General features: G+C 40.3%; 2 protein-coding genes across 3 annotated transcripts in view; one reads left to right on the top strand and one right to left on the bottom strand.

The window, feature by feature from the left end:
* dst (dystonin) overlaps nucleotides 1-4641 on the bottom strand; it is a 219658-nt gene extending 215017 nt beyond the window's left edge. Inside the window, exons 1-2 of the mRNA XM_029765353.1 lie at nucleotides 4570-4641; nucleotides 4047-4260 (exon numbers count right to left, since the gene is read on the bottom strand). Of these exons, the coding sequence (XP_029621213.1) occupies nucleotides 4047-4260; nucleotides 4570-4581 (226 nt within the window). The 5' untranslated portion in view covers nucleotides 4582-4641. The remainder of the gene's footprint in view (nucleotides 1-4046; nucleotides 4261-4569) is intronic.
* Nucleotides 4642-10884: 6243 nt separating this feature from the next.
* Nucleotides 10885-22778, top strand: znf451 (zinc finger protein 451). 2 transcript variants are annotated; one of them, XM_029765355.1, is made up of 14 exons: nucleotides 10885-11013; nucleotides 11600-11659; nucleotides 15901-15984; nucleotides 16493-16606; nucleotides 16738-16846; nucleotides 17040-17190; nucleotides 17299-17425; nucleotides 18018-18177; nucleotides 18479-18626; nucleotides 19581-21079; nucleotides 21184-21261; nucleotides 21676-21750; nucleotides 22286-22313; nucleotides 22517-22778. In XM_029765355.1, the coding sequence occupies exons 2-13, from the start codon at nucleotides 11609-11611 to the stop codon at nucleotides 22297-22299; spliced, it is 2610 nt and encodes an 869-aa protein (XP_029621215.1). In that variant the 5' UTR covers nucleotides 10885-11013; nucleotides 11600-11608; the 3' UTR covers nucleotides 22300-22313; nucleotides 22517-22778. The 2 variants fall into 2 exon arrangements, with proteins under 2 accessions (XP_029621215.1, XP_029621214.1); XM_029765354.1 differs by lacking the exon at nucleotides 22286-22313 and having other exon boundaries at nucleotides 10888-11013.
* The last annotated feature ends 220 nt before the right edge of the window (nucleotides 22779-22998 follow it).

The following is a 22998-nucleotide window of genomic DNA, read 5'->3' as shown; positions in this document are numbered from 1 at the left end:
TAAATAACATCTCCTGCATCATATTTTATTCAAATAAATAAGCATCTCCATAATGAATAGGCCTACCAAAATATAGCCTACAGTAATTTCGAGACTGCTTTTTTTTATGTGACAAAAGTGACAGTAAAACGTTGAGACGGTAATCTTTCTTTACATTGAGCAACACACCCCCCCAATCAATGCATTTTCCAACAGAAACAACATTCTAAATCATTCCAAGCCAATGTCGCACAAATCCAAGACAGTTTGGCTATTTACAAGTGGTAAACATAACCTTCATAATTCTAATATCAACTGTCAAGGCTTTAGACTACAAGTAAATAGCTTAAACTTTCATGTTTCCATTCACTCCGTCCAACTGTCCGACCCGCTGCAATCAAAGCTCATTGCTTGCAAAGCTCACACACTGGTTTATGGCTGTCATTCGGCTGTAGGCTACCACGGGGCAATTTTCCCATACATGGCTATTTGATTAATATCAAATCATTGTAGGCCTACCAATTAACGCATATATTCAATCAGTATAGGCTAAAGTAAATAGCATACCTTTGTATTTTTCGAGGACATCCTCATAAGCTTGAAGGTATTCCTTTTCGTCCGCGAGCATATACCCCGCCGGTGTCGCGTTGTAGTGAGCCATTACCGGGGATCCACCATAGAGCTCTACAGGCTGGACGTTCACCAGACGCTGTGACGAGAATGTGTAGCCTAGTTGCGGGACACGATCCGGACTGAGGAGTGATCCGCGGTGTTGTTCCATGTAGGACCCCCCCCACCACCCCCCCCCCCCACCACCCACCCCGTCGTCGATCAAATAACCAATAGGCGACTCGCCTCTCCGGTGTCATGAGAATCCCGGTTGTGTTCTGTGACAGTCTGGGAGGGAGGGAGAAAGGGCTGCTGGACAAGAGAATACTAATGCACGCGGCTCCCCTCCTTGTACCAACATGCCAGCAATACCAGGAGGCTAATGCGACTGTTCATTACAAAATCAGTCATCATGAACTGCTGTGTTTAATAAGCATTAATAAGCACTTATACTATTCCAGTAATTTCAAGACAGTCCACAATGTTTTACATTCCATGACAAGTATAGCTACATAGTTTAAGCATAAACTCTATCCAATTGTTTTACTTGTTTGGCATTGCCTTATTACAGATATAGGATCTTAATTTGACCACTTTCTCAGGGGAGTCAAATAATTATGCGGCAACAAGAAATTTGAATTATTGTGTGGATTATAATTACATTTGAAGGGGTTGATACATGTTTAGTTAGGGCAAATCAAATCTGATATTTTAGTGGAAATTAGAACATTTAGAAGTCTTTTTAACCTTGAATAGACTACAAGTTAGCATTTCCTTTTGCACAGGAAATGTCCTGCAACAACAGGGCGATCAAATTAAGATCATACACCTGTAGGCCTATTTTTTATCCAACATACATAATCCAATGATGATAAAAGGATGACAACTGTCATAATTCATAAATCAAGGCCTATATTATATTTGTTATAACATAGAGATGCTTCAAAATTATGTCTCACTGATCAAAAAATGATTTGTGTTATACATATGATACACTGAGCTGGAAAATTGTATATATTTTTCCATCTCTGTTGCATGAGTCTGCATGTAGCCCACATGCTACAGCAGGCAGAGGAGATGTCCTCGCAGGTCCTAATATTAAAAGGGTTTCATTCTAGAGGAAATGCAGTCCAGAATGAACAGATGATGATGATGATGCATTTCAACACAGTCCAGGTTCTATTCAACCAGACTATTTCCATAAATACAGAGAATCAATAGGCCAATGCTTTCTAAGGAGAAGTGATCAAGACTGGTATGGACAACAGTCACAGACATGAATAAGATTAACAAAAGACACAAAATCAGACGGCAAGTATTTCACAGTATCAGACATCATTGGGAAAGGGTCAGCTGCATCTAAATGTATGTAAATTGTAAAGTATTTTGTCAGTAATGTCTTCATCGTTATGTATCGGACCCCTGAGCTACAGCCTTCCCTGTAGCTCAGTTGGTAGAGCATGGTGTTTGCAATGCCAGGGTTGTGGGTTCGATTCCCACAGGGGCCAGCACAGAAAAAATTAAAAAAATTAATGAAAAGTATGCATTCACTTCTGTAAGTCGCTCTGGATAAGAGCGTCTGCTAAATGACTAAAATGTAATGTAAATGTAAGACGAGTTGTCGCCATTGGCGTCGGCGAATGGGGATCCTATCAAATCCCCCTGAACAATGACTACACCCTGCCATAAGGAAGATTCAGGACTGGTGAATTGAAGGGGTAGATCAACCAAACTATATTAACCTAATTCTTTTTTAACTAGTAAGTAATCCATGGATCCTGAGATTCAGGTAACAAAAATGATGGGTTTTAGGACTACTCACATCGTGAACAAAACAATAAGGGCCCCTTTTAGAAACATCAAATAGCATTTCATACCAAGCAACACACTGAAGGTTGTACATGTGATAGGCAACAGCATATGTAGCCTTATAATAACATAATGTTGGTCGTATGATCATATCAGGCTGGATTATGATATGGTATACAATGGATGGGTCTAATCCTGAATGCTGATTGGTTAAAACCGCATTCCAGCCAGTGTCTATAATCACATCAGGCTTAATTATGATATGAGAGACTCCTGTTGCTCCACTTTTATCAAAGCCAAATATTCTGTTGAGGAATGTCATCAAGTAGGGAAAGGTGATAAGTGGGCGAGACGGCACACCCTGCAGACATACCCATATTCCCATTACCATTGCCAACCAAATACTTGCCTTTATAGTTATGGTTCTGATCATATGACTAACGATTAATTCCTGAATTGAAATGTGCATAGGCCTATCACAGCCCTGTCAAGGCCACTGAACTGAAATTATGGTCTGAGAACAGTCTTTTTGCAAAAAAGAAACAACAAAAAAACAATGCCTTTAGCAAGGTCGCCCCTGGAATGTATCATTACTAGGCCTACTCTCATTTGTTTCACAGACTACATTTACAGCATGCCACATGGTTCAAGTACTGTGAAATTCCCAGTTTATGGCATAGATGTTGATCAAATGATTCCTATGACATAAAAAAAATTAAAAAATGATGTAATCAAATAAACATCATCAGACCAACATAAACGTTGCCCTCATAAAGGCCCTGCAGCTGATAAGCCCGTGTATTAAAGGATTACAATGAATATTCAAATTCCGATTCTAATAGCCTAATGCACAGCCTAATGCACAGGCAATGATGACTGCTCCTTGCACTTTCACCTAAAGAACTCAATCTCAACAGCCATTGGACGGTCATTAGAATAGAGGATTAATATGAGCATTCCAACACAGCAAATAACATACCTCACCTACAGGTTTTGACATGCATTTATTAATGACAGCTTATATATGGGACTGTCCAGCAGCTGCTTCAGTCTATACTGTAATTGCCCATAGTCCATTTATATGGAGAATAAATATAACCTGTAGCCTGTAGCCTACACATCAGAGTTACTATGTGTCATATCTGATAGATGTGCAAAATCAATAGGCTTTGATGTTATATTATCAGCAGCACATAAACAATCACTTAGGGCCCCAGCGGTAGCTTAGGGCCCCCCCACCCCCGTAAAAATCAGGTTCTCAATTTACTGTTGAGAGTTACAATAGTAGACTACACAAGGTGCAGGTTCTAAATTTGGTTGTGGATCAGCAATTTTTCACTTGTTATGTCAGTCACTGTCAGCTAACAATTTTTGATTGCAAAATTGAATTTTGTTTCTCTCTGCCGCCATGGCAAAATTAATAGAATTGCATGAAATTTGACATAAAATGGCATAAATGTCTCTCCACCTCCACGCAAAATGTGTAGAATAGCAGGAATTTCGCTTCAAAAGTATTTTTTCCATCCCTTTTTTTTGAAGAGGGCCACTAAAATGTTTTGCCCTCGAGGAAGGGGAGGTAACCAAATCTCGCTTAGAGACCCCAAAAGGCTAGAGCCGGCCCTGACAATCAATTAAATATGGGAACTCACCTGCAATCCTGAGCACAGCTCTCTCTGCTGGATCCAAAACGGATCCTCCCTGAATTTGTCGCTTATGTCGCTCGTGTCTTGGTAGGTTCCAGGGTAACGTGTCCCCCGGTGCCGGTGAGACCGACCCAGATTTAAGACTATAATCATCTTCGTCCGAGAAATCCGCCGATGAAGACATGGAACAGTGAAGGGAAGCGTTGCCAGAACCGGAGCTCTGTTGAAACAATAGAAATAAATTATCAATGTGTTACTCGCTCCATCGTAAAACAAATATGACAACACACATATGAGCACAGTCAGAAAGACACAATGTAACAAGTCTCACCATCGCTACTCCTACGGTTGCCTAAACTGATGTGCGTAAGGTAAATGTACATTGCTCCAGGGAGGCACCGTAGTGTGAGCCAACAGCTCACCTAGCAATGATCTCTGATTCAACAATAAAAAGCTAAAGCAGAAGCAGGCAGCTAGAATGAAAATCAATTGTATCTGGCTCCCCCGCCAGGCCAGAAATAAGACTTACCGCTGTATACATGGTGCCAGTTGATTATATCGAAATCCTTTATCCACTTGCTGTAAACTCAGACAGCGGCGGGGCAGGTTATGTTATTTTTAATCAGAACCACACCCTTCTAGCGATGCACTCTGCTCATTACATTATGCTTGTCTCCCCTTTGGGTTGAGAGCCCGAAATGATGTCAAGTCCCCAGAGAGTGTGAACAGATTGGGCCAGGGAGAGTAGAATGCGATGCGAGAGCTGTAGCATGTCAACGCGTTATCATCCTAGGATACAGAAGAGGGCGGATGGAGACTGGAGGAGCCAAGCGCTGTATTTCTGATTATTCAATTGGCAAGCTGTGGCCAATGACGTGGTCTTACAGCGCCATCCTGGGTGGATGCGTGTCTAGTGGTGACTGCGTAGTCTCCATGTTTACCGTCCAAAACCAATCAGAAATCCAGAGACTGGTCCATGAGCATCCTTTGTGATGCACAGTCGGGTTGTTGTTTTGCTGCCTGATGCGCATGTGCTCTGTGTGCCATTCATTAGAAATGTTGCTAGTTGACAATGAATGTGCAATTTTAGAGCACTGTCCTTATAATCTTTATGAAGTCCAAATAAAAATGTATGCATTCTGTTGGGTTATTTATGATGTTCTTGTCTGTCTGTATGTCTGTCTAGGCCGTCTCTCTGTGTCTAGGCTCTGAGATAGGGTAACTGAGCAAGTACATACCTAATACTTATCCACACCGTGTGATGACACATCGAGGCAGGGTGTGGCTGCTCAAATAGCAATAGGTTATACAGTCACATGTTGAATTCGATTGCACAATTATAGAACAGCTTTGCTGTTTAAATTTAAACTAGAGTAGGACATTAAAAGCCCAGTGCAGTCAACATTCTTTTTCTCTTGTGTTTTGTATCATATTGCACAACAGTTTATAAAACACACACTGTAAAAGTGAGAAAACATTTGATCAGTGTTATTTCACTATAGTTGCTGGTTGAAAATACAGGACGTTCTAATCAGTAGGTTTGCATTGGTGTTACAGCTTTCCATGGTGACATCACAATGCAGTAAATTGGTTAATAGACCAATAACAAAGAGTGTTCCGAACCTCTCTGCCAATAACAGCTAGTTTTCAGTTTCCTCCTCCCCACTCATACCACTCCCAGACAGTCCTATCAAAATTATTGCATGAGACATTTTTGCCATTCTAATGAAAATGTATGACAGTAAAGTACTTAATTGTCACAAAGAAATGATTTGATATTGATCTAAAAACGGCTGCATTGGGCCTTTAACAATTAACTCAGGGTATATCATAGTCAATCACCAACATTTGATTGACCATGGGTGTATCAACAAAGCATGCTCTTGCTCAATGGTGAAAGCAATCATGCTTGAAATGGTGCAAACAATGCATGATATGACCTAAATATAATGATCCATGAACTTTGTCTTTGAATTCCTTATATTTGAGTGATAGTAAATCTTTGTTATACACTCCAAATTGCAGCCGTAAAATAATTTCATGAACCAAAATCACTTCCTAGTTTTAGACCACTGAGCCATGGTCAAATCATGCTGTAGCGAATTCAGGGAGTAGCCCTGACCAGGACTCAAACTGTGGTCTAGCGACTGTGAAGCCAACACCTTAACCGTTAAAGGGATAGTTCACCCATATCACAAAATAACATATTGGTTTTCTTACTATGGTAACAGTGTATGGAGAAGGTATGACAGCAATCCATGCTTTGGTTTTATTTCCCTGGTAATGTTTCCAAATGCTAATGTTTTAGCATTTGTGGCACAAATCCCATTCAAGTCATGGGACCGATGTTAGCATTTTTCACGCATCTTATCCAAACAATCTGAACGTATCTAAAATGGATTGTGAATCTTTTCAAAGTCACTTATAGATGATTTGAACATGATGCGAGAACAATGATAATATCAGTCCCATCACTTGAATGCGATTTGTGCCACACTTGCTAAATGCTATATGAGATTTGTGCCACAAATGCATTCAGAAACACTACCAGGTAAACTAAAACAAAGCATGGACTGCTGTCATACATTGTCCATAGACTGCTTAGGGGTAGCAATAGGGGTAGCCCAGACCAGGATTTGAACCTTGGTCCAGCGACTGTTAAGCCACACCTTGGGCATGTCATAGGGAAATAAAATTAAAAAATCAACTTCATATTCATAATCTCCAGCACCACCCCGACTGTGTTTTGTTATAAAAAAGATAGAGGAAGGTAAGTGTTTCCAATGACATCATCACTGTGCATTGTTTGATTTTAACCAATTATGAGTAGGCATTTTCTACGTATTGCCTACTAATTGGTTTATGATGTCATTGCAAACATTTATCTTCCTTTATCTTTTTTTTATAACAAAACATAGAAACGTGCAATTTTCTCATATGTTGATGTTGGGGTGGGGCTGGATATGATGAACATGAAGCAGAACATGTTTCAAATTTCCCCTTAACGGTTTATGTGTTGGGTTAATAGTCGATGGACCAGGGTTCACGTCGGGGCTACCCCTGAATTCGCTACATGGTGTCAGAAGTGGGATGGTGCCCTTGAGGCCAGGCGTGTACACGTGAGGGTCTTGGTATAGTGAAGAGTCCAGACATACTTTCCCTGAAGGAAGGGGGTAATGTATCGACCCTAACCCGACACCTAGCGACCTCGTTAAGGTCGAACATCTTAAAGGGATAGTTCACTCAAATTACAAAAGTACATACTCTGCCTGATGACAAGAGGTCCGACTCTGAAGGCCTACATTATCTTTATTGTGATCATAGCTTGAAAGTGACAAGAGAAACCCCTACCACCTCAAACAAAGCATAAACGAAACACTTGTTTTAATTGCCAGGGTTGCCCACCCCATACTTTGCCTTACGACTCAAACTGAATCATTCCGCTTCTATCTATCTATCCATCTATCCATCTATCCATCCATCCATCCATCCATCCATCCATCCATCTATCTATCCATCTATCCATCCATCCATCTATCCATCTATCCATCTATCCATCCATCCATCCATCCATCCATCTATCTATCTATCTATCTATCTATCTATCTATCTATCTATCTATCTATCTATCTATCTATCTATCTATCATTTGCTACATTGCAGAGAAGAATTGAATGTCTGTGGGCGTGGTGTAGCGTTTGGCCGGAGCAAGGAGTTTGGGTAGACAGTCACCAGCAAACAGAATCTTACTCAATTTACTTCTTTCTCCGTTAGGCTACAGGTCAACAGCAATGAATATTGGTAATACTTCCTGCTACAAGGCCACAGCATCCAGCATTATGTAATGCATTCTAAATAGATTTTATGTTAGTTAGCCTAATATTTGCTTCATATTTTCTTGCCTGTGAATTTAAAAAGTCCCAAAGCAATTTAGAATGATTATTTTTTAAACCGTACATGGTAGGCTATTGCTACCATCCATAATAAATGAAGAATCAAGATATTTCTTGAGAACTTGAGGGTACAAGAGAAAAGGATCCATCAGTAAATGTTCATGTTTACAGAAACCAAACATTATACATTTGGGACAAGTAACATTCAAATTGACATTGTTAATCTATTATAGGCCTACACTATTTTAAATTCTAGAGGTAACTGTAATGAATATTGGCCATTTGAAACAATGTAATCATAACACAAAGAGGTCTAGACATCTTAACGTCATGCATTTCAGTTGTAACTTGAGTCATGCATCTCAGTTGTAACTTGAAAGTCCATACCGAGCAAGATTCATCCAGAATAAACTAAGAACATGTAGACACACCCAAAAGCACACATGTACCAACATTTTGTCTACATCCTGCTTTTCGCCCCAGTAGAGTTTGGCATATGGTGAGGCTTAAGGATTGTAGCCTACAATGGAGATGATTGTTAATCTAAAATATCGACAATAATTTGGTTGCGTTATTATTATGGCATTGTACTAGGTCAAATGTTTGCTTTGTGCGTGTATCAACATGCAAAATGACAACATGAGCAATATCAAGAAATTGCTGAACTTTCAAGGCTTCAACTTCAAATACAATCGCCAGGATGTGGTACCGAAGGTCAAACTATTGAAGGCTAACTGTTGCGTAAAAAACATCCAATAATTGCGTCGATGTTAATAGGGATTTATGTTGGTTACTTTAATAATTTAAGGACACATATCATCGCTGTAGCATATATTTGTCAATTGAAAAATAAAAAATAAATCGGCCTACTGATAATTGACCAAGGCAGATTTAATTTATAATGGATACCCTAAATGACAATGACTGGCATTAGGCTATAATTACGCAAGAATATACCTACGGGTTTGCGTGTTGGGGTGACTTGTACTGAGTGATAGAAGTCTGGAAGGACTCTTTTCTTCACTTTTCGTTTCCTCACAGTTGTGGACGAGTCACTCTGATGATCACTCTGGGGAATTTCGACAAGAGGCTTTTCCTCTGCCACTCGAGCGCGTGCCCTCCTGGCATGGCGCGGACTGTGCCTGAAACCCTGTAAAAACATGGCACATCATGTCCAAACAGGAGAGAGAAAAATATGCCGAAATTGTTTAATATGCTTGAGACATTTAACTAGTTGGATGATCAATGTATTATTATGGATCACACTGACAAATATTGTCATTAATGGATGGAACTGGGTTTTTTGGATTGCTATAAACCTAATAAGTTAATTGTGTAATTAAGTGGTTTTTAATGTTCAATTTGTAATCGCCTATGTCGGCACATTTTGAATTTTTCATTAAAATCTGGATTTTTTTTCCAGAATAGTCAAGCTGCATAAAGTGCAGAATCATTCACATTATTTATTGATCACACATGCGCAATGCGGATAACACAGAGTCCTAACAATAGCGCCCCAACACAACTCCCAAAAGTATACGGTAAAGTATAATAAAAGTGACATAGAGCAACATATAGTTGTACTTCCTTCACAATCTTGTATTTGACAGAAAACATTGGCTACTTACTGACCTTGACCGAAGTAAAAACGAATGATTACCTCTGATCTAAAATGATGCGTCCGGAGACCAGCTTCTAGGACAAATGAAAATATGTTTAACTCACTCGGATACTTTCAAACACATCACATAAGCACATGGCTACATTTAGGCTATCGCAATGACATCATAGACTACCATTAGACAAATTAAGCCTGTGAATAAAGTGGAAAATATATATTTGGACACTGATAGTAATAGATGATTTCATCCTCAAGGCCATGCACATAGTAGTGAATCTACACTAAACTGTAGCCAATGCTATGTTTATCTGCTGAAAATAATGGCGATTCAAGTGTGACAAGTATCTTAAAATAGCACAGGATACACTTTAGGCTATATCCTATTTAACAGGTAATCGTGTGAAAATGCTTGAACATATTGCAGACATGCCACGCATTTGGTTTGGTGGATTAGCCGCACTGCTTGAAGATGCTGACGACGCCTCTACTCACCGCGACTCCTTGAGCGCCCTGAAAGCACAGATTTTATGGGATGTTTCCCGTTACGAAGCCTCCGATGCCAGCAACAGAAAAAAAGAATTGTTGCAATAGTTCCCAGCAATAGCAGCAGTAATAGCAAAACAACTTGAATACTATACGGTCTCAATAAGACCAAAAACGCTGCAGCAATCATTATAAAACGCGATGTAGGGCAGCGCCTCCTGCGCACAGACAACCGGCTCTGGGCTTGCTGCCCTATATACTGAAAGCGAAGGTAATATTATTGACAGGATATAGTGAACGTCTCATTGCAGCCCGAAACATAGGCTAGACTACAGACTATCCTTCAGTTCTATTGATTTCAATAATGTAAGGCAACAAAAGATGACTCAGCAGAATAGCTTTTTTTTAACTCATGCAAGGGGAGTGAGAATCGGCATCTGAGCTCGGCACAGCAAAGATGCTGCATATGGACTGAGTATCACGATCAATCTATATCATCAACCTGGTCTCTGATATATGATACATTAAAATACTGTAGTGTTAAATATGCTAGGCTATTTATAGGCTAAGGCTAAACTATAATAAAACAGGCCTAATTGTCATGAAATGACTCTGCTTAATAATAGAGAATTGTTAGTAGGCCCATGCCAAGCTAGGCTAAAGCACAGAGGAAAGGTTTTTGACATAACAATTATGTCAAAATTAAGCTTTATCGGTTTCGTGGATTAAAGACAAACGCGTCTGATAGACCACCTGACTCCAAAGTAAAGTGTGATTTTTTTTTTCCCCCGGAAAAATAATTGCCTTTATAATTCATGAATTAATTAATGTCGACACGACAATTTTATGTTTTTCCCCCAATGCGACAGCAGCACTGCGAAACTATGTGGCTCCGCCGTGCGCTTTTCCTTAGAACTCCAAATCCCAGCAACACCCGCAGAAAATCAACGTCCCTTTTGCACGAAAACGATTCTTGGTGAGTGTCCGCTCGTGCTTTTTATTTTCATAATTTACTTTAACGATAATTATCTAGTTATCAAACTACTTGGGTGGCTAAATGGTTTTACCTAATAAATACGTTTATAATGTCTGCAAAGTATAGACTGCTTGTTGTGCACTGCGACCTGCTAACTATCGTTAGCTAGCTAGCTAGCTAGCTAGACCAAGGAAGCTGCCTTGTTCTTGTGTTTTCTTCGACAATGTTTCAGCTAGTTTAGCTAGCTAACTAGCCAGCAAAAGTGTTGAATTGGAGCAGTTAATAACACTAGTGGTAGCAGGGATTATAGCTAGCTACCTAGCTAGCTAGTGTTGAACACACGTGATGGCAAATTGGAAAACCCTTGCATGAAAACAAACAATTTATGACATTGTAATTGTAGCTAACTATAATGTTTAAGATTGTTACAATGTTAATAGCTACAATGTACTTATTGGTCATCATAGCCCAGCCAGACATACTGACAACTGGATGAGGATAATGATGTTGACAAAGTTTAGTTGATTATCAGTGGGATTCGATTTGGGTGAGCTGTCTGTTTGTTATGTCGTTTTTTTTACTCCAGATAAAATCAATGTCCTCCCCTACTGGAGCAGAAGATGAAGATGAGGTGGAGTTTGTGTCAGTAAGTGATTTGTCATTTGCAGAAACAAAGGTTCAAAGGTTTCTCTACTATGTTGTCATTGCGTTGTTCCATCTAATTTCAGCAAGCCATGACACCCACCATCATCAGATATTGTTCTGAAATCGTTTCTGTAGTTAGAAACAGATAAGATTAGCTAGCATTCCTGCAACATTCTTTTGTTGAAATATAATCTCTGAGAAATGAAGTTTATTGATTGCACCCAAATTGTCAATTTTTAATTTATATGATTCATATAATATTTAATATATATATATATATATAGGACCTAAAATCAGATTTGGACCAAACTTTTTTTTTCTAACAATGAGTAAGACCCCCGCACCAGTCCCAACCCAGTGCTTTCAGAAAGTATTCCTCTTGACTCTTTACACATTTTGTTGTTACAGCCAGAATTTCAAAACCTTTTAGATGTAAAGTCCCCAGTTTAGGCGACTTCTGTGGTTCTGGTACTGGTTCTGACCAACATTTTCGCTTATAAATCAAGAGATCTTCAGAAAATATAAACCTTTTCTCTAACTCTAAATATACAAATATGTATTTTACAGTTAGAAGGAAGGTGGAATCTTATAGTTAGTCATTTTATAAATGTATTATACTATATTTAGACAAAATGTAATTTCAAGCCATATTCATACAGTTTTGGGGAAAAAGGAAATGCATAATATAAAATATTTCATATTTTTATCATTTTTTGTACTGTGTACTTGAGCTTGTGTTCTCAAAAGTCACTACACCTCAGCAATTAATAACTATTTTTACCAGAAAGGTGTTTTTGGCCCTCCCATGATAAAGTTACTTTTGGGAATTACATAGATTACATTTACTTACATTTAAGATGTTAAAATCAATTAAATGTAGAGTTTTTGCCTACACACTACCCCATAATGTCAAAAAACATTATTCCACTTTGACATTTTTACAAATTAATAAAAAATGAAAAGCTGGAATGTCTTGAGTCAGTAAGTATTCAACACCTTTGTTATGGCATGTCTACAGTACATAAGTTCAGGAGTAAACATTTGCTAAACAAGTTGCATGGACTCACTCTGTGCAATAATAGTATTTCACGTGTTTTTAAAATAAATACCTAATCTCTGCACCCCACACATACAATTATAGTGCCTTCGGAAAGTATTCAACACCTTTACCTTTTTCCACATTTTGTTACGTTACAGCCTTATTCTAAAATTGATTAAATAAATGTTTTTCCTCAGCAATCTACACACACTACCCCATAATGACAAAGCGAAAACAGAAATACCTTATTTACTTAAGTGTTCAGACCCTTTGCTATGAGACTCGACATTGAGCTCCGGTGCATCCAGTTTCCATTGATCCATTTCTACAACTTGATTTGAGTCAACCTGTGGTAAATTCAATGGACATGATTTGGAAAGGACAAGAATCCGATGGTCACTCTGACAGAGCTCTAGAGTTCCTCTGTGGAGATGGGAGAACCTTCCAGAAGGACAACCATCTCTGCAGCACTCCACCAATCAGGCCTTTATGGTAGAGTGGCCAGGCGGAAGCCACTCCTTAGTAGAAGGCACATGACAGCCCACTTGGAGTTTGCCAAAAGCCACCTAAAGACTCTGGTCTGATGAAACCAAGATTGAACTCTGGCCTGAATGTCAAGCGTCACATCTGGAGGAAAACTGGCTACGGTGAAGCATGGTGGTGGCAGCATCATGCTGTGGGGATGTTTTTCAGCGGCAGGGACTGAAAACTAGTCAGCATTGAGGGAAAGATGAACGGAGAAAAGTACAGAGAGATCCTTGATGAAATCCTGCTCCAAAGCGCTCAGGACCTCAGACTGGGGTGTAGGTTCACCTTCCAACAGGACAATGACCCTAAGCACACAGCCAAGATAATGCAAGTGGCTTTGGGACAGTCTCTGAATGTCCTTGAGTGGCCCAGCCAGAGCCTAGACTTGGAACGCGATCGGTCATCTCTGGAGAGACCTAAAAATAGCTGTACAGCAATGCTCCCCATCCAACCTGACAGAGCTTGAGAGGATCTGCAGAGAAGAATGGGAGAAACTCCCCAAATACAGGTGTGCCAAGCTTGTAGCGTCATACTTTAGACTCGAGGCTGCAATCGTTGCCACAGGTGCTTCAACAAAGTACTGAATAAAGGGTCTGAGAACTTATGTAAATGTGATATTTCAGTTTTTATTTTTAATAAATTAACTAAATGTTCTAAAAACCTGTTTTTGCTTTGTCATTATGGGGTATTGTGTGTAGATTGATTAAATTGAGGGGAAAAAACAACAATGTTAGAATAAGGCTGTAACGTAACAAAATATGTACAAAGTCAAGGGGTCTGAATACTTTCCGAAGGCACTGTATGTGTAAGGTCCTTCAGTTGAGCAGTGAATTTCAAACACATATTCAACCACAAAAACCAGGGAGGTTTTCCAATGCCTTGCAAAGAAGGGCACCTATTGGTAGATGGGTAGAAATATATCCCTTTGAGCATGGTGAAGTTATTAATTGCACTTTGGATGGTGTATCGATACACCTAGTCACTACAAAGATACAGGCGTACTTCCTAACTCTTGCCGGAGAGGAAGGAAACCGCTCAGGGATTTCACTACTAGGCCAATGGTGACTGTAAAACAGTTAGAGTTTAATGGCTGTTATAGGAGAACTGAGGATGGCTCAACAACTTTGTAATTACTCTGCAATACTAACCTATTTGACAGAGTGAAACAAAGGAAGCCTGTACAAAATGAAAATATTCCAAAACATGCATCCAAGGCACTAAGTAATACTGCTAAAAATGTTGCAAAGCAATTAACTTATTGTCCTGAACACAGTGTTATGTTTGGGGCAATTTCAACTCAACACCTCACTGAGTACCACTCTCCATATTTTCAAACATAGTGGTTGCTGCATCATGTTATGGGTATGCTTGTAATCTTTATAGATTGGGCAGTTTTTCAGGATAAAAAAATAAACGGAATAGAGCTAAGCACAGGCAAAATCCTACAGGAAAACATGGTTGTCTGCTTTCCACCAGACACTGGGAGATGAATTTGCCTTTCAGCAGGACAATAACCTAAAACACAAGACCAAATCTACACTGGAGTTGCTTACCAAGAAGATAGTGATTGAAGAATTTTGAAAATAATAATGGGCAAATGTTGCACAATCCAGGTGCACAAAGCTCTTAGACTTACACAGCTGTAATCACTGCCAAAGGGGATTCTAACATTTATTGATATTTATATAATCAATGTTTATTCATATATTTTTTTAATCCTGTGCAGAGCAATTAGTAGTTTAAGTTGTTCATTTTAGGTCCCAATCTACATCCTGATATAGATGATGCTGTTCCTGCTATTAGGTGATAATTCTTTCTTTTTATTCTTTTTTTTAACCCCCCCCCCCCCACCCTCAAGGTTAAAGGGATAGTTCACCCAAATTACAAAATGACATTGGTTGACAGGACACAACAGTTCACCTGACACAAGACTGAATCCAAAAATTACACTGTTGATTTTAATGTGCATTTGATATGTACTGTACTTTTTGCCGCATTTGCCGATAGCCGGGTTCCGTGGCAAATTTTCTTTCCAATAGACAAACAGGCTAATTCTGTTCAGAACAACCCAGGGTATGACGTACATTTACTAGATGACATGGCGTCAAACATAGTGATCATAAACGTTGACACTGTATATGACATGAGTTTTATATGGAAATGTAAAGTGCACATTTGGAGTCACAGGTGTTTGGCTTGCTTGTATGACATCAAAGTGGTATTTATTATAATCCTCAGTCTCATCTTTCAAAATACATTGAGTCCTTTTAATTTACAGCATTTTCCTCACTCAGACAAGCAAAAATGGAGGAGGGATGGGGGCAACTTCTTGTCGCATATGAAGCGCAGAGCCTGAGCTCTGATGTAATTTATAGCATGTTACTCTACAGCAACTGTTCCAATTTAGGCGCTTATCAGTTTCCAAATCTGCCATTTTCAACCCTTATAGGGGTACAAGTGTAAAGGGCTACACATTTTCATCCTATACATTAGTTGAATTGAAATTGACCCAAACTTGGATGTTTGAGTCAGATTAGGTAATCTACTACAGTTCCCACATTGTTATACAACTGTCCCGTATTCTTCTACAAAAATCAGACAGTGTCTAAGTGAGTCAACAGTGTATTAGAGACAGTGTCAGACAGTGTCTCATCCATTTAACTATTTTGTTTCAGGAGGCTCCACTCAGACCTGTACTGGAGTGTATTGATTTACTGAGTGAGGGCGAAGACGATGAAAGTTTACCCATGGCAGAGACAGTGAGTGTGTCAAGTGAAATATAATAAATTAAATCCAAACTGTAATGACATATGGAAAGGTTGTTGGAAGACCAGTTAAAAAAGTAACAGCCCGGGTTCGATCCCAGGCCGTGTCACAGCTGGCCTTTAGGTCAGGGTTTGGCCGGTCGGGATTTCCTTGTCCCTTCGCACTCTAGCGACTCCTTGTGGCGGGCCGGGCGCCTGCAAGCTGACTTCGGTCGCCAGCTGGACGGTGTTTCCCCCGACATATTGGTGCAGCTGGCTTCCGGGTTAAGCGAGCAGTGTGTCAAGAAGCAGTGTGGCTTGGCAGGGTCGTGTTTCGGAGGAAGCACGGCTCTCGACCTTCGCCTCTCCCGAGTCCGTAGTGGAGTTGCAGCGATGGGACAAGACTGTAACAACCAATTGGATATCACGAAAATGGGGTAAAAGTACAACAAAAATGAAATGTAAAATGTTATTGTTATGTAAGTAGTATATAATGTTCACTTTTTTATTTTTTATTGTAAAGATTGAAGATGAGATTGAGCGACAGAAGGCTCAGGTCACCTCCACTTTGGACAGACTGGCTCAGCAAGTCGCTGTGGAGAAAAAGGAAAGAGCAGAGAAGTGTAAAGCCTTCAAGGTAAGGACACTTCAAGCTGGTATGATAATCATATTAACCATTTGAAGCTTGTTCTGCACTTGTCTTTTATGGGTGCTATTGTCTCTGCACAGTTCTTCATATTGGTCCTGTCTCTGCTCGCATTATTTCAGGAGAAGCAAATCTCACAAAAGGCTCATGGGCGGCAGGAACTGGCATTTAGTCCCAATGGACATGCATATGATGCCAAGCGCTGTGTGGACATGTGGTTAAAGATGCCAGGTAATGTCTCTTGTACTAGAGTTCTGGACCCGTATTCATATAATGTCTCAGCGTAGGAAAGCTGATCTAGGATCTAAAGTGATCAGCATACTTACTCCGAGACATTTAATGAACGGCCCCAACTAGCACACACAAAGTTTAACTTCATTTGTTAGAAAAGCAGCATCTCAGTCTTACCATTGTCTGTTCCCAGGTGTGAAACCTGGTATCATCAATACTGGAGCTAGCTGGAGACGCAGACAGGTCCCCTTTCCTACCAGTAGCTCATCTACACATACCTGTCCAGTGATCAACTGTGGTCGGGTTTATAACAACGTGCCTCTCCTGGAAGGTCACTTGAAAAGGTTAGATAATGAGATTTATATTTCTGTAACAATTATGCATAATAAACAACCAACTTATATTTTAGCCATGAGTTGCCTTGAGAAATACTTTTTTCTTTGTGTTTGCAGGTTTGACCACTCTCCTTGTGATCCGACCATCTACCTGAAAGGAAGCCCAACTGAGCTGTTTGCTTGCGTTGCCTGTGGTCTGCATTTTGAAACCAAAGAGGCTTGGAGGGTGCATCAGCAGTCAATGGTTGGTTGTGCCTGTAAAATCAACTGCTGTTAGAAGATGACAGCACTTTCAATTGTGTTCAGTCACATGTCATTCAAATGTGCACTATGCAAGAATTCTACCTGTCAATATTCCTAACGTAAAGGAATCAAGTACCATGAGGGGAAAAAGGACATTTCTGAATGCCGTTTCAAACTATAAAGTAGATTTTTACCTACAAGTAGTCCGTCCGGCCGGCCACCTTCACACAGTAGTGTCTTCCTGTTTTAAAATTGGAGGTTAAAAATGTAAACAATGTAACAATACTTCACATTCCTGCAGCAGCTTTTCTTATTGGATGGAGGAACTGGATGTCCATCTCTACCAAAGCAGTAGAGAGCAGCATTTAGCTGTGATATACACTTGGTGGCACTAAATACCAATGAGGAAGATAAATTATTTGGGGGTAGTTGCCATACTATTATGTCTCTTAAGATTAAAAAAATATTAAATTAAAATGAATACTTTAATATTCTTGTTTAAGTTTTCAACCACAGATAATGCACACACATTTCAATCTAGCTAAAAAAAAATATTAATTTTCATTGTGTGGGGAAATTGTTATTTTGTTTAGCTGTCCTCCTCACCTAATGAAGACCATGACCACATTCAGACCTGCCAGTCCATCGTCTGCTTCGCCTGCCCTGCCTGCTACTTCCTGTTCTACACCAGGGACATGTGCCTCCATCACATGTCGGCCAAAAAACACTTCACTCAGTCCATCATCATGAGTGGTAAGCCTCAACTGCCTCTCCCACTCTAAGTATCATCAATCATGTAAACAAGGATATGAATCTGCATCAACACTAAATATTCCGCTCAGGAAAATTGGATTTAGGCGGAAAGAGCAAAGATAAGCGGCATATGGACTCTCTTTATGCTGTTAGTGGCATTACTAGTTATCTGCATGTAGAGCGAATAGGTTGTGCGAATGAATAGTGCTTGGACAGGATAACATAACCAATACACTGCTATTAGTTTGTATGCTCTATTGAAACATGTAACCAGCTATTTTGTTCTCTTTCTGAACAAAAGAAACTACAGGGACAGCATTGCCAGTTCCCATCCCACGATATGCGAAGAATCGTCTTACTGCTTTATGTAAGGAGGTTTCATTCAGCGTGAGATGCACAACATGCCGAAAGGGGCTTAACTCACACATGGAAGCACAGGCCCACTTCAAGTAAGTTTATATATCTGTATGTGTACTTTTGAACTCGGTATGGCGTTAGTGTACATGCAATTACATGGTTGTTACATAGGCAGGTATAATTACAGTGTAGGTGTTACGAATCCCTTTGGCCCTGCAGTCTAGGGTGGATGGAAACGAGACCCGTAACATAACTCATCCAAATTATAATAGTGAAAAGGAACAGTGAGAACAAAAACCACAGACAACTTAAATTTACGTCAAACTCTCAGGGTTTATTTTTTAAACACACGGTAAAGAGGGGCGGGAAGAGGGGCTGAGCTGGACCCAAGGAAAGAAACAATAATCCAAAAACACCCCTAAGCTAGACTAGCCTACTTCGATAACAGCGAGCTAACTAACCAAAAATACAGTGGGTGGTCCGCCCAGTTCTAACTAGTGTTCTTAGACAAAGTATTCCTACGGGTAGTGTATGCCCGTGGGCGACTTGTCTTGGTACCCCCTTTTCCCACCATCAAACAAACAGTCAAACACTATAACAAAACAATACTCACAGGTACCGGACAAATGTGACATGTAGGTGCAAAACAAAAGAAAGATCTAGCTTACAAAGAGAGAGAGAGATTGATTGACACAGGGAGATCGAAACACAGAGAAAACAACTCACTGGGGTTTTAAACCAAGGGAAAGGGATGTGACAGGGTAATGGAAAGAAGCAGGTGTCTACTGATTACTGACTGATTGATGACTGATTGGGGAATGATTGCCACCTGTGAGGAGAGAAGGAGAGAAAAGAAATACACACACACACAGGATACATACACAGGATACCCGTATCCGTAACAGTAGGTACATATTGTTCATACACAGTTTGTCTGTGTATTAGAAAATAAATCAATAACAGGCATACATATTCAACATCTCACTTCCTTCATATGGATAAATCATCTTATTTGTCATTTTGTTAATGTTATTCTTGTCCCTCAGTGTGGAGTGCAGAGAGGGCGGTGCCAGGGCTGAGGCAGAGAAAACAGTGGTGCAGGTTATGAAACAACTGCAAGTGCTGGGCCAGTGCTCTGTGTGTTGCAAACTGTTCCTCACCCAAGGTGAAGTTGAAAGGCACAAAGAATTGAGTCAGCACATTACTGAGGTCAACAGCACCATGGAAAGGGCGATTCTGCACTACAGCAATTTCTATGAAATCCAACACGCCAAGAGGGCTGCGGTTGCCCCATCACAGAAGAGGGACAAGGAGAGAGGTGATTCTGTTGGATACCCAGCCAAGCGCCAGAGACGCGGGGGAACTTTGAATGGCAGTGCCGGGCCCTCAACGAGTGTCTCGATAGTGGCATGGTTCTGTGAATGTGGCCAGCGCTTTTCAGAGGAGGCTATGGCTAGCAAGCACCTTTTAGATGCCAATCAGATATTCCATCAATGTGGTGTGTGTGGAAAGCATATGGGTGAGTCGTCCATCACTCGCCTGCACATGAGCCGCTTTCACGGCGGCGCCCACCTCTCAAACTTCCTATTCCACTGCCGGCTGTGCAAGGTGGACATGCCACGTCACGAGGACATCCTGTTGCATGTGTCAGAGACCCACAGTGGACACACTTACTTCAGGGAAAGAGAGGTATCAGACGAGGAGCCTGCTCCCATTCCCTATTCCAAACCCTCCACCAGTGGCAGACCTGAGCCCAGGGCTAGAACTACAACTCCCACACTTCTCCCCAAACAGGACGAGAGGTGGCTGTGCAGAATGTGTGAGGACATCTTTGACTCGGAGCGAGCCGTGCACAAGCACTGCAGAGATGTGAGAAACCACAGTTTCCAGAGGTTTGCTTGTGGCCACTGCCCACAGAAGTTCTTCAAGGAGGACACATTACGCAGGCACTGTGTGAACGAGCACAGCAACCAAATAGTGACACGCTACTTTTGCGGGCTCTGTGACAGCATGCAGTATGACACTGAGGGGGAGTTCCAGGAGCACTATAGAAGCCTGCACAGTAAAGACTACTACCTCATGGATGTGCCTGAGGTTGATAGACCCACTGAGGCTGAAAACTACAACTCCAGTCAACTGGCAACAACCAGTGAATGTCTGTGTCCATGCATGTCGTCAGAAAAGGCCAAAGACGAAAGGAAGGCTACTTTCACACGATGCATGAAGCGGCTGTCCAGTGAAGACAAATGCAGCTTTGTATGTGCACCATGCGACATCAAGGTAGCCTCCTTTGCTCAGATTAAGACTCATGTCCACTCTCAACACGAAGCCTTGGGGCTAGAGAAGACATTTGACGTGGTGTGTGGATCCTGTCAGGAAAGTCATAACGACGTGCCCAGTTTCCATAACCACTACCACTCCCAGCACTGCTTTCTGGAGCCTTGCTCCAGCTCTAGAGATGGAGGTGAGAGTCGTACGGAGAAGGCAGCAGCTTCCTCCGCTGTTAAGACACTGGCTGCTGTGGAGATTAAACCGGAAGTGAATGGCAAGTCTGCTTTGAGTTTGGACTGTGTTCCGTGATTCATTTCCACTGCACTGACCTTCCTGGTTTTAGAAAACTGATTTGATTTCTAATTTTTGATTTTATAGTGGAGGAGTTTGAAGATATGAAACATGCCATCGCTGTGAACTTGGATGAGGTCAGAGATGACACTGAACCCCATAGAGGTGATTATTTTTTGTTTGCTGATCTGTTCAGTGATTTGGTGAATGACATCGACAGTAGACATTACATAGCTGCAGCTAGCCTAGTGGTTAAGAGCGTTGGGCCAGTAACCGAAAGTTCGCTGGTTTGAATACCTGAGCCGACTAGCTGAAAAATCTGTTGATGTACCCTTGAGCAAGGCACTTAACCCTAATTGCTCCTTTATGTTGCTCTGGATAAGAGCGTCTGCTAAATGACTAAAATGTAAAATAGCTATAGAAGGTTTCTTGTATTTTGGTCTGTTCAGTGATTTGGTGAATGACATCTACCATACATATTAAATAGCTATAGACGGTTTCTTAGAAATGTTTCCTAAAGTTCTGTTTTTTAAAAAAACTGAGATTCTCTTTTTTTTGTCCATTTCAATTGTGTTTCAGATGAATCTGAGGAAATGAAGCGTGCCTTGGCTTTAAGTGCAGAAGAAGCAAGAGAGCCAACTGACTTTGATATTGGTGTGTAACACCTTTACTTATCTTTGTTTATTTGAGGACCTTTTCAGTAGCTCCATTTTAGTTTACACGTTAGAGTTGGGAGATGTTTAGGTTAGACCTCTTCTACGATATGCTACTCCAAATATCACGATATCCGATAATTGTTTTGCGCCGGTAATGACTAAGTAATTCCAGACAGCGCTTTTTTTTTTAATAGTATTATAGTCACATTCTCATGAAATAATCTTTGTGTGGCAAAAAAATAAGGCTTAGTTCATTCATTTAGACATCATTTTCAACATATTGATAGAGCCTAACTGGTAAAACTGCACAGTGTTGATTTGTAAAGTTCAAATACAGTATAGTCTTGCACATCACAATATATCGTCTTGAACTTCACGATATTCGATTGAATCATATATCAGCCAATCCCTATTGCATACTGCCTTATTTGAATGGCCAGAAAGGTTCTGAAGAGTTTGAAGCGGTTGCCCAATCTGGTGATGTAGATGTAGCATAATAAAAACAAGATGATACCTTTCTTTTTTTTAACCAGCGTTACATGCTTGAAGAATAACCTTAGTGTGAGTATGTCTAATCAAATCATAGTGACGTTTAATGCACACTGGGATATTCAGATAGTTGGTGTAGAGAACAGCATGAACACTTTTTGGATGGTTTTGAGATGGTAGTCTCTTGTGTTTTTGCGACAGTTATATTTCTTATTTAAGTTGACATTATTTGATTATTTTTTTTCCTGTTGTGCCCCCCCAATTTATCTTCACAGAGATGGAGGAAGCTCTCAAAAGAAGCCTTCTTGAATACTGATCAGCAAATGTTACTTTCTGGTAGCCTGTCATTTATTTAGATTTATGGCACGTGTAACATATCAGCTACTTTCAAAATCGTTTTTGAACACCCTTATACCTATGTGATTACACAGTAATAACTGTAGTAACATATGAACTGTAAAGATTATGTTGAGGCATACTGTGTATGCATCTTTATCACATGTTCAGAGCTCTTTTTAAATAAAGATGTTAAGTATTTTCCTTGTCTCTTTCTTTGAACTTTTAACATTAATCATTGGATGTCTGGATATTGTCAACAAGTAAATTAGATTAGGTCGTTCTTTTATTTATTTATATATATATATATATATAACCTTTATTTAGCTAGGCAAGATTAGGTCGTTCTACTGGCTGCAGTGCAGAAAGAATCCCACCCTCTTGAACTTTCCAGAAGTGCAATCCTCAATCCCGTTTGATG

Source organism: Salmo trutta, chromosome 10 (assembly GCF_901001165.1).
Source record: "Salmo trutta chromosome 10, fSalTru1.1, whole genome shotgun sequence".
Classification (NCBI taxonomy): Eukaryota; Metazoa; Chordata; class Actinopteri; order Salmoniformes; family Salmonidae; genus Salmo; species Salmo trutta.
The sequence above is the reverse complement of the archived record's forward strand: the minus strand, read 5'-3'. Positions and strand labels throughout refer to the sequence as shown.